Genomic DNA, 12,288 nt, shown 5'->3' on the forward strand with positions numbered 1-12,288 from the left:
AGGCAAGGGCCCACATGCCCAGGCGGCAACTGATAGCTGCAGCAGCCACCCCCGGGTGATCCCCAACCTCTGTGAGTCACAGGCGATAGAGCCCAGTTGCCCATTTGGGTCATCCCTTGCCCTATGACTCATAAAGGCTGGGGATCACCTGTCTGAAGGCCTGAAGCAACCCCAGAGGGCATGGGACAGGTGGTATATCTTGAATGTCTTGGGTGTAACCTCACAGGGCATCACCTAAAAGGGCAGGGGATGACGCTGCGTGGGCATTAAAGTGGGGAATTACCACAGGGATGGAGATGACTATCTGAGGACCTGAATAATGCCCAGTCAGAGCACCTGACTGGCATACTTTAAATGGTTGCTTTTTTTCTTCACAACCGAAGATTCCTGTGATGCCAGAAAGCTTGTACATGAATCTGCTGCATCTTACACCCACCCCACACTCAGTAACTTCCTGCAAAAACTGGGTTTCCAGTGCAGGCTGGACAATGAGATGTAAGATTGGAGGCCTTATTTAGCAAGTAGACTTTTTAGCTGTTTGCATTGTTGCCACTGCATTGCCAAGGTGAGGACTGTAGGTTGGATCTGATGGCTGATGTTGTGGCTCTGTTGCCCTCGAGGGTCACACCCAGCTAAGCTTTACTCACAGCAGAAGCGCTGAAATTAATCGATCTATGTTAGTCATGCCATTTAATTTAAGTGGGACTCCCTCTGAATGTGACTAGCATTGGACACAACCCTGAGTCGTCTATGCTGGGGGTGGGGTCATAGCACAGCATCCCTGGTCTCCAAAACGCAAAATGTCCCATAGCTCTTTTGTCTACATTTTTTCTCCAGCTGCAAAAAAAAAAAAGTTTTAAAGTCCCCTTGGTTTGACTAGAGCTTCCCCCTGCAAACATTCCTTTCCTGAGAACTCTGTACTGTCTACAACTTTGGACACTAGAGGTTGCCTGGTGGAGAAAAGCGGTTGGCAAGCAACTCCCTGACTGGTGAAGTCACAGAGAGTGTAGCACTAGAAGCTGCCAACTCTCCTTTCTGGACAGAGCAGGGCCCTAGCTCAGTGATATAGCATCCACTTTTCATGTAGTTACAATCTGTGGTTTCTCCAGTTAGAAGCAGACCTGGGTAAACTCTGCTTCAGAACATAGAGAGCTGCTACCCGTCAGAGCTGAGGGTGCAGGGCTAGACTGACGTACCATCTTGAGGTGTAAGGAGCCCTCCTCAGCCTGGTGCCCTCAGATCTTTTGGGCTGCCATTTCAAATGTTGCATGCAGTTAGCATAGGCTGCATCAAGAAATCCCAGTTTTTGTATTATTTTGTTTTTTGTTTCTATTGTAAGACTCTTTGGATGGGTATCTGTTCAGAAAAGCGGTGTAGTGGTTAGTTAGAGTGTTGGACTACAACCCGGGAACAAATTGGGAGGGGGAAAGCCCTGTATTGATGCCTTGAGCTCCTTGAAAGAAAGGTGGGATATAAAGATAAAAATAAATAAGCATCAGCAAGTGAGTCCAAAATACGCGTAGGAGTAAATGATTATTATTTTTTAACGGACTTGGAGAGGATGCTCTTTCTGGAGCCTCTGGCCTACATTCCTGGTCATTTCTTACCATTATGTCTTTTTTTCTGTCACAGGAAGCGCCCGCTGTCACCGCAGTCCAAGAGTTCAAGCAAAGTTACAAGCATCCCAGGCAAAGCAGCTGAGCCCGGGGGCCCAGCTGCTGCTGCGAAATCAGGCAAGTCCAGCACATTGTCACGGCGGGAGGAGCTCCTGAAGCAGTTGAAGGCTGTGGAAGATGCCATTGCCCGCAAACGAGCCAAGATCCCTGGGAAAGTATAGTCTGCCTTGGTCCAGCCTGGATTAGAGACTGCTCTCTGTGTTTTTATAAATAGCATACATACAAGCAGCCACTTCGGATTTTGCAGTTCAGTTTTATTTTGGCTGTGATCCTTTTTAAAAAAATAATAAATTGAAAAGAGAAGAGTTTTGTCAGCTGAACACCCACCTGCCCCTTCTGGCGGTCTAAGACGGCTCCCTCCGGTTACCTCCCCAGCCCACGCGTTGCCGGCACCGTGGCGGAGGCAGCCACGTTGATGTTTTTTCCATGTCCATCATGCACAGAGGACTCTTAACTGCAGCCCTGTCCAGATGCCTTCTCTGCTCTGTCCTCCACTGCTAGCTACAAGTTGTGTTTCCTTAGTTAGCCCTGCTGTGTGTTGAGTGTCTTCAGCAATGCAGTTCTACAATGCTGTGTAAGGAGAGAGAGCCAAAACTCGCTCTGTCATCTGCCGGAAATGTCCCCCCACCCACCCACTACACCTCTGTTTGTTTGTCTTCTTCCCACCCCTCTCCACCTTACCCCCCACAAGAACTAAACCAGTTGCATAGATATCCTTGATGGAAGTCTGGTCGGAAGATCCCATGTGTCTTTTTATTTTAAGCAAAAGATTGTTTTCGTTGATTAAAAAAAAATGGAAAAGCAAAGGTTTCGTCAGGATGTGTGTCTAAAAAGAGGGGTCTTTTCTTTTTTTGAGGGGTTATGCTGAAAATAAAGTATTTTGATAAACAGCTTCTCTTCTTTGATGTGCTTTGTTGCCATCTCAGGTCCTGTCTCAGAATGCCTGGTAAACTCCCACCATCAGTCATTTAAATTTCCTACGAAAAGCGGATTGGGAATTCCTGCAGGGAATTTAAAAACGTGTGGGTTTGAGCTTTCCCCCCCTCAAAATCAAAGTCTATGTCTAAGGGTAAAGGTACCTTCTCCCATGAGATGGAAAGCTGAACATGCATCTCTTGCTGTCTAGCTGAAACCTAAGCCAGGCCAAAGTTCTCCTCAGGCTACTAGGTTTTGCTGCATTCCATGATTGATTGGTTGTATTTAGCAAAAATGATATACCACTTTGTAGTAAAACTTTAAAATATTAAAACTATCAATAAAATACAGTACTGTTCAAAAGGGATTGAAAAATCTCAGGGAGATTTTAGTTGCCTTCTTCCCTGCTTTGCTATGCAAGGAAGATTGCACCCCAGCTTAATGTGCTCAAATGAGCTGATCACCAGAGCTTGCAGACAGCCCTGCCAGGTGCTCAGAAGACCCAACTGGGCTTCAAAACAACATGCAGAAGAAAGTGGGCCAGCTGAATTCATTGTGGCATGAGATGACTGACAGATGGTAGACCCAGCGCACCTGCAAACTTGGCTCACGGGGTGGAGGAGAAAAAGACGCAGTCCATTAGTCAAATCTAGTTGTCCACTCCTGTCTTTAAAGGTCTCTTTCAAATTAGACACACTAGCATAATTTTCCGTCTAACTAAACTGGATCTTTGGGTCATTCAAATGGTTTGGCTTCCCCTGTGAACTCCAGAAAAGAAAGAGAAAGAGGGCTTGGGATTGACAACCACTTGTCCCTGACCTTACATTTTAAAAGCAGGAATCATTGTCGTCCTCCAGCCCACTTGTGCTCACCACACAATAAAACACCTGTTAGTATCACTGTTCACATAACATCACTGCTTATGAAAATTGTCAATAAAACTGGTCAGAAGTAAGCTCAGATCAAGCAAATATATGTCATGTGATGCAGAATTAATTTATGGAATTTGCAGCCATAGGTCCCTGGCCTTAAAGGAGGATTAGACAAATTCTTGACGAAGGCCAAGTGGGGGTTAAGTAAAACCTCCAGTTTCAGAGGCAGTCTGCTACTTCTGGATGCAAGTTTCTGGAGAGCATCAGCAGAAGGCTGATGCCATCCAGCTCTGCTGGTAGACTTCCTGGAGGCATCTGGCTTTTCACTGGGGGGAGCTGGATACTGGACTAGAAGGGCAACTCACTTCGATCCAACCAGGGTGTTCTATGGGCAAGATTATTCAAGGAGCTGTGGCCTCCCATTTTAATGGGCATAAGCTTCTACTGGCTGTGCAGCCAGTATTAACATCCAATTCCCCCTTAGGCCACTACTAGTTGTAGAGGGCATTTCACAGGCCACTGATCTAACTCCTTTCCAGGCTCTGCTTCCCATCTTCCCGCCTTGACTATGTCTTACTGACTTGCCAGAAACTGATGCTTGAATTGAAGAGAGGCCTATAAACATGGGGGGCGGACAGAGAAATACGTAAATAAAGCTCTTGCGTGTCAGCATGACATGCACACTGGCCTATTAACTTTCACTGATAAAGAAATGTGTCATCTTAGGGTTTTTGTCAGTTTTTTAAACCTATCTTGATCAAACCAGCAATTTGGGTGTGTGTGTTTTACACACTTCCAGTCGCTGGACTGGTCACTGATGCCTGAAGCCAGACCAACAGGCAAGATTGCATCACCTGTGCTTTGAAATCAGTTACACCTCCATTTTATGTTAGTCACGCAGCAAAGGGACGCAAAGAGTGATAATCCCCCCACCCACCCAGCCCCACAAAAAAGAGAAAAGGTCAGTACCCACACATCTTGGGACCAGAAAGCTGCTGACCTCACTTCAAGTACCCTTAAGCCTTTTAACACACTACTCACCTATCCACCTCTGGTTCTACAAGTGTCTTTGTAATTTGACAAATTCTGCTAAACGCTCAGCTGTCCATTGCCATTTTCTGTGCTGAAGTTTGGGTGGATGTTTATGGGCTTTATATTTTTATTCGGTTTAACTACATTCTTTTTGTATTTATGCAGTTTTTGGTTCTTATGCTTATTACAAGCCACTTACAGAGACTTCCCAAATTACACTGGACACTTGTAATAAAAAGCTGTTTAAAACAACATCGTGAATGCTTATGTATTTAAAATAGCACAATACCTCAAGGGAATATAAGGAATACCTGTAGGGTCAGGCCAAAGCACTCTTCCTGTGTCTTGCTTTCCACACTCAAGGCTTACAAGATGTAATATACAATAGCCTTATGTTCTTCCGGAAGCTTTGGTATTCTGCAACATGGCACCAAAGTCCACCAGCAATTAGCTTATGATATTTGCTGCTTCTCAAAATAATTAAACTGAAAGTGAGTTAAACACTAAAAACAAGAACAGCCGGAAATAAGTAATATATATTTAACAAAACAGTATTCATTTGGAGGAAGGGGCATAGCTCACTGTTAGAGCATCTGCCTTGCACCAGAAGGTCCCAGGTTTAATCCCCAATGGGTCCTACTTGCCTGCAACTTTGGAGAGCTGTTGCCAGCCAGTGTAGACAATACTGAGCTAGAGGGACCAGTGGTCTGACTTGGAATAAGGCAGCTTTCTATGTCCCTTTGTAAAGGCAGAATATTGTGTCATTGGAGACATTTAGCTGGCCCTTGCAGGAAAAGAAAAGTGGACAAGATGGGCCCATAGTCTGGTACTCTTATGTAACAGTTGCATTTTCAGTGGGCAGAAGATTATGGACTTGCTAAAAAAACCTGAGCGACAGAGGACAAGGCTATCAATTGCTACTTGCCACAATGGCTATTTTCCATCCCCATTGCTGAAGGCAGGATGCCTCTGAATACCAGTTGCTTGGAATCACTTTTATCACCCACCCACTCAGGCTCATGTTCTTCCGTAAGTATCTGGAGGACATAAGGTGATCCTCCTTGCTGTGTAAAAAGGTAAAGGGACCCCTGACCATTAGGTCCAGTCGTGACCGACTCTGGGGTTGCAGCGCTCATTTCGCTTTATCGGCCGAGGGAGCCGGCATACAGCTTCTGGGTCATGTGGCCAGCATGACTAAGCTGCTTCTGGCAAAACCAGAGCAGCACACGGAAACGGCGTTTACCTTCCTGCCAGAGTGGTACCTATTTATCTACTTGCACTTTGACATGCTTTCGAGCTGCTAGGTTGGCAGGAGCAAGGACCGAGCAACAGGAGCTCACCCCGTCGCAGGGATTTGAACCACCAACCTTCTGATCGGCAAGTCCTAGGCTCTGTGGTTTAACTCACAGCGCTACCCGCGTCCCTTCCTTGCTGTGTAGGGCAATACTAATGTCACCAAAGTCTTAAGGGTTGCCACTATCCCAGAGAGTACCTGCCTGGGAGCAATACCTAATAAGCTGAAATTAAATGAGCAGAGGCACTCTCTTCCCCCACTTTCTGGCGAGGAGATGCTCTGATCAACAAATGTGCACCCGCTGAATTTCTGCATTTTATGTACCTGCTGATGGTGCAGGTGTGCAACTGGGACTCTGTTTTGATCACTAAAGCACATCCATGCATAGACCTCATACTCAGGGCCTACAGGATGATTTTAAAAACTGATATTGTGGCAAAAGGTATCGGCCAGCTATCTGAGACCTTTCCATTCTTGCTTAATTTTGGAGTTCTGGCCTTGGCTTTAGGTGTCAAGCTAGCCCAGGACATAAGATGTGACCCTGGTGCTGGAGAGGGAACTGGCGGTGTCACCCTGGGTCTCTTTATGTAAGAGGTGTGTAGCCTTTACTGGGCCCTGATTGGATCGTTGCAACAGTGACACTTGCAGTGAACAGAAATAGCTCACTTGAAGGTGCCTGTTAGCTTCAGGGGCTGGCAGTGAAGAGCCCTGCCCTGGATGAGTCCCTCCTTCCTATGGGAAACCAAAGAGGAAGTTCAGCTCAGGTGCTTATCAGTTCATCAGCTTCAACAATCATGCAATTCCTTAAGTTTCTGTTTGAGATGGGGGGGGAGAGGGGAGGGAGAGAGGGAGAGGGAGAGGGAGAGGGAGAGGGAGAGGGAGGGAGAGAGAGAGAGAGAGAGAGAGAGAAGCTCTGAAGCTCTACAGAAGAGGAGAGCTGGGCATGCAGGGGTAAAGACAAATAAAGCCACTGGAATGAAGCCTCTTCTTCTAGCAGAGGCTGGTCAATTAAGGCAACCACCACCAACCTCAGTCTTCCCCTACCTGCCTGTCTTCCTACTTAACAGCCAGTCCAGGGGGTCGCCCTGCCTGTCCTCCTTAGTTTCACTGTGGCCTTATGGCTCTCAGCAGGGGACACAGGAAAAGCCAATGGCTGAATCAGGCCAGTAGCCCATCTAGTCCAGCAGTGGCCAAGCTGATATCTGTGGGAATCCTCAAGCACAGGGGTCAGCAAACTTTTTCAACAGGGGGCCAGTCCACTGTCCCTCAGACCTTGTGGGGGGCAGGACTATATTTTTTGGGGGGGGATGAACAAATTCCTATGCCCCACAAATAACCTAGAGGTGCATTTTAAATAAAATTTAAAACTCATGTAAAAACACCAGGCAGGCCCCACAAATAACCCAGAGATACATTCTAAATAAAAGGACACATTCTACTCATGTGAAAACACGCTGATTCCAAGACCGTCTGCGGGCCAGATTTAGAAGGCGATTGGGCCAGATCCGGACCACGGGCCTTAGTTTGCCTACCCGTGCTCAAGCAGGACCCAGCACAAGAGCACTCTTCCCTCCTGGAGCTTCCAGCAACCGGCACTCAGAAGCATTTCTGGCTGTGGAGGCTGAGCATAGCCATCAAGGGTTATGCACAGACATTGATAGCCGTGCCCTACATGAATTTGTCATTTCCATAGGCGCCGACTCCATGGGGCCTGAGGGGGCCCGAGCCCCCTCAAAAATTCGTTTGGGGGGGCTCAGCCCCCCCAATAATCTCGGGCGGCGGTGGGCGCGTCCGCGGCTTTTATAGGGCGCCCGGCGCGCACCAGCTCGATAACGGGCACCGGCGCGGCGGGGGGCGCCGGGCGGGGGGCGGGGGGCGGCCGGCCTGTCTCCTTGGCAACCCCATTGAGCAGCGCCGGCTCCCCCGGGAGGGCCATCCCCCCGCGCCGCCGATCGCCAACACCGCCGACGCTGTGGCTGCCCGAGCCCGAGCCCGAGCCCGAGCCCTACCCGAAGCCCGAGCCCGAGCCTGAGCCCGAGCCCAAGCCCATCAGTCAGTCAGGAAGGAAGGAGAAATGGGGAGGGAGACGAGGGAGGAAAATTGCGCGCAGGGTGAAGAAAGGAGAAGGGCGAACGAGACGAGCTTCCAACCCAAAAAAGGGCTGGAAGACTGGGAGGATGAAGGATCGGGAAAGAAAGCGACGCCTTCCCCGCCCGCAACGTCGCCCGCTTGTCATTGGCAGCGCAGCGGGCGCCCGGTGGCCAGGCAAGCTCGGGCGGGGACCCCCATGCGAATCTAAGACGGGAGAAGAGGGCAGAGCAAAGGGGGTCCCTTCCCCAACCTCCGGCTCTGAGACTTCCCTGCGCCCCAGAAAAGCGAAAGGATTTTCTCTTCTTTTTTTTAATAAATATTTTATTAAGTTTTCAAATACAAAGTTAGAAACATACACTGAAGAAAAAAGTAAAAGAACAAGAAAAAGAAAAAAAGAAAAAGAAGAAAAGAAAACCAACCATTCAACACATTTTTTATATAACTAACTGGACTTCCTCGCATCTCCCTTACCCTGCATTCTTTATAATAAAGATATCAGCAAATTATTACCTTGTTTCGTACCTTATTTTGTACTTTTCAAATACTATACCTCTAAATTTAACATACTTTTCATCAGTTACTTATATCTTAAATTAAACATAGTATTACCTTAGATTTTGACCTTTTCTTACTTAAAATATAATTTCCTGTTTCCCAAATCTAATTGCTGAAGCTATAGTTTCCGAATCGTGTAAATTTTTAACATTCATACAACTTATATTGTTTTTGTAAATAGTCCTTAAATTTTTTCCAGTCCTCTTCCGTTGTTTCTTCTCCCAAATCTCGGATTCTGCCAGTCATTTCAGCCAGTTCCATGTAGTCCATCAATTGCGTCTGCCACTCTTCCAGTGTGGGCAAATCTTGTGTCTTCCAATATTTTGCGATAAGTATTCTTGCTGCTGTAGTTGCATACATAAAGAAAGTTCTATCCTTCTTTAACACTTTCTGGCCAACAATGCCCAAGAGGAAGGCCTCTGGTTTCTTGGGAAAGGTATACTTAAATACCTTTTTTAACTCATTATAGATCATTTCCCAGAAGGCCTTCACTTTTGGACAAGTCCACCAGAGGTGAAAGAATGTCCCTTCAGCCTCCTTACATTTCCAACATTTATTATCAGACAGGTGATATATTTTTGCAAGCTTGACTGGGGTCATGTACCACCTATAAATCATTTTCATAATATTTTCCTTCAAGGCATTACATGCCGTGAATTTCATTCCGGTGGTCCATAACCTTTCCCAGTCCTCAAACATGATGTTATACCCAATATCCTGAGCCCATTTTATCATGGCTGATTTGACTGTCTCATCCTGAGTGATTTTCTCTTCAACCTGCCCTCCATCCTCTTGCAGAAAACTCTTTGCCTGCCCTGCCCGTATCTCGTTTTTGCTTTTTAATTCCACACACACACCCTTCGGACTTCGTGGCAATCGGGCGCGCGGGTGCGTTTCCTAAGAGAGTGAGGACCCCCGCCTCCTCCCCACCTGCTCCCTCGCCAGCCAGCCAGCCAGCCAGCCCCGCGCCCTAGCCGGAGAGCCCCGGCCGTCCCCATCGCGCAATCGGCTGGATCTCCCTTCAGCAGGCCGTGCTCACAACTCGGCCCAGGGACCCCAAGCAGTGGATCTCCGGCTCAGCTGAAGAATCCGGCAACAAGCCCCCTCCTCCCCAATCGCTCCGCCGAAATACGCTCCAAAACCCCCCAGATAGGCCGCCGGCCGCCAAGTCTCGTGGCGCCCTGAGCGAGGGTCTCTCCCCAACACCGCCACCTCGAACTGCGTTCTCCCGGCTACCCGAGTGAACCAGCGGCAGGACCCCGGTATGGGCCCCCCCAATATTTTTTATAAGTCGGCGCCCCTGGTCATTTCCTCTTTTAAAGGCAGCCAAATTGGTGGCCATCACTGCCTCCTGTGGGAGCAAATTCTGTAGTTTAACTTCACCCTGAGTGAAGGAGGACTTTTATTTATCTGCCTTGAATCTTCCAACGTTCACTTTTAGTTCTAGCATTCTGAGGGAGAAAAACCTTTCTCCATCCACTTTCTCTGTGCCGTGCATAATTTTATACACTTCTTTTGTGTCACCTCTTCTCTAGACACCCCTTTTCTCTAGACTAAGAAGTCCCAAATGTTTTCCTCCACGCCCTCGATCATTTTAATTGCTCTTTCCTGAACCTTTTCCAACTCTACAATATTCTTTTTGAGGCGAGGTGACCAGAACGATGCACTGTTATTCTGAATGTGGTCCAAACCTCAATTTATATAACAGCAATTTTATTTTCAAGAAGCACAAATCCAGAGTTGGTCGGCTTTACCTGTCATTGGCTCCACCTGCGGTTTGGGTTCCCTGCCTTCTGCTGTACCACTCACAAAGGCCACCAGCCCCAACAGACGACAGGGACGCAAGGACAGTGTCCTCTTCACCTGTTCACCATACTGAAAAAAGAAGTAGAACTTTTGCATGTGTTAAGTCATTAATACTGAGGTTCTAGGTGATGAACAGGTCCTGGGGTAATCAGGAACTTCTTCCCTGCCCCCAACCCTAAATCAAAGTGACACTTTTCCTCCACAGCAATTGGATTATTATTATTTTATAAATCATGTTTACTGGTTTTACAAATACAACATACAAATAAACACAAATTAGTAAAAACATACCTGTATAAATTCTCCAAATCTCAGGACTCCCCCCCCCATTCCCTCCATGGGGTCTCATTTTAAGAATCTGCAACTGCATATTCACACATATTCTAATTTTTATAGAAAACCATATTGTCCATAGTATTTTTTATACCAAAAGTGAGTCAAAATCCTGCTCTTGTTTCCTTCTGCTTACAGTGGTTTCCTAGGTAACTTATAAATTTTCCCCATTCTTTTATAAAGTTTTTATCCTCTTGGTTTCTGAGTTTTCCAATCGACTTTGCCATCTCTGCATAGTCCATCAGTTTCGTCTGCCATTCTTCTCTGGTAGGGACTTTTTAGCCTCTTTCCAACTCTGGGCTAATAACTTTTGGGCGGCCACAGCAATTGGATTATTACTTAAGTAGCACACACTTTGTACATAATAGCATTTTATGCAGGTCTCTGTCCTGAGGGTCTTGCAATTTCAAATGCAACACAGGGGAGACAGTGGGTGAGCAGGACGGTGTGGGGGATAATGCAGGAGAATAATGTGCATACATTTAAGTTGAGGTAGTTCCAGCAGGGCAGAGCTAGAGCATCTAGCCAGATGTTGTTGGGTTACACCAGGTGTTAAGAGAACCTTTGGTCCTCTCCTCCAAAAGCCTCTGAACAATAACTCCCATCAGCCCCAGCCAGTATGGCCAATGGCCAGGCAAGATGGGAGTTGTCGATCAGCAACATCTGGGGGCTCAAAGGTTCCTCACACCTGCTTGTATCTTCTCTCATCAGCCCTAGCCAGCATGGGAATGAAAGAACTGCAGCTTTCTCAAGGAAGAGATGCTATGGTAGATAAAGCTTCACCTTTGAGTGTCTGCCTGTTGCACGGCTGTTTAAGACACAATATGCTTTTATTTGAACCTGTGAAGCTGTTGTCTATCTCTCAAGCTCCACTCAAGCTCCACTGCTCAAGATCTTCTCATGTGGAGATGCTACAAATCAAACCAGGGTTCATCAGCATAACAAGTCTCTACTATAGGGCTCATCCCAACGAGGAACACAGAATCAGACCCTAAGAAGATCCCTAGTGAATCGGGTCAACAGGCCATCTAGTCCAGCATTCTGTTCTCACAGTGGCCAACCAGAGGCCTATTGGAAGACAACAAGCAGAACGTGAGAACTCTCCTCTCTCTGACAAACAGTGGAGGCAGAGCATAGCCATGAATTTGCCTTTTCTAAAGTCTTCCAAGCTGGCCACTGCCTCCATAGTTTAACTATACACTGTATGAAGTGAAGAAGTCACTTCTTTTATCTGAGATTTTGAAACTCAGTGCACTTTTCAGAAGTCTCTTACTTCCCTTGGCCTCCCTTGGGGTCTGACCCTGGCCAAGCACTCTGAGAAAGTCAATATGGAGTCAGTACAAACTGCTTTAGCTAAGCCACCCGGCCACCGGCCTTTAAAATCACGAGTCAACATGACGGCGCATGTGATGATGGCCCAGGGAGCTGTCTTTTCCTCCTATCCGGCCTTGGTTTTCCCCCAGGTGCCTTTGTTCACTCGTTGGCGTGCTCTGCCTGTTAACAAAAGGCAGCCACATACCAGGCGAGCCTTTTCTTGCATAAGAATTGTCAAGAGGCGGGGCAGCGGTGGGGTGGAAGGATGCTTCCGTGCAAGCCCTCAGAGCTTGCTAGACTGTGCAATTTACTGCACCGAATCAGGTTGTTGGGCAATCTCTTATTTAAGATCCAGTTACAACCCTTTCCTTTTCCCCCTTTTTGAAAAAAGTGGTATAAT

The 12,288-nt window shown here is 47.1% G+C and overlaps 1 protein-coding gene across 2 annotated transcripts in view; it reads left to right on the top strand.

Moving 5' to 3' along the window:
• Positions 1-2,566, top strand: part of ZC3H18 (zinc finger CCCH-type containing 18) — a 54,835-nt gene extending 52,269 nt beyond the window's left edge. For both annotated transcript variants that reach the window (XM_082229192.1, XM_082229193.1), the window contains exon 19: positions 1,633-2,566. In XM_082229192.1, the coding sequence (XP_082085318.1) occupies positions 1,633-1,837 (205 nt within the window). In that variant the 3' untranslated portion in view covers positions 1,838-2,566. The remainder of the gene's footprint in view (positions 1-1,632) is intronic.
• The last annotated feature ends 9,722 nt before the right edge of the window (positions 2,567-12,288 follow it).

Source organism: Podarcis vaucheri, assembly GCF_965113315.1.
Source record: "Podarcis vaucheri genome assembly, chromosome: 7".
In the NCBI taxonomy this organism is placed as follows: domain Eukaryota; kingdom Metazoa; phylum Chordata; class Lepidosauria; order Squamata; family Lacertidae; genus Podarcis; species Podarcis vaucheri.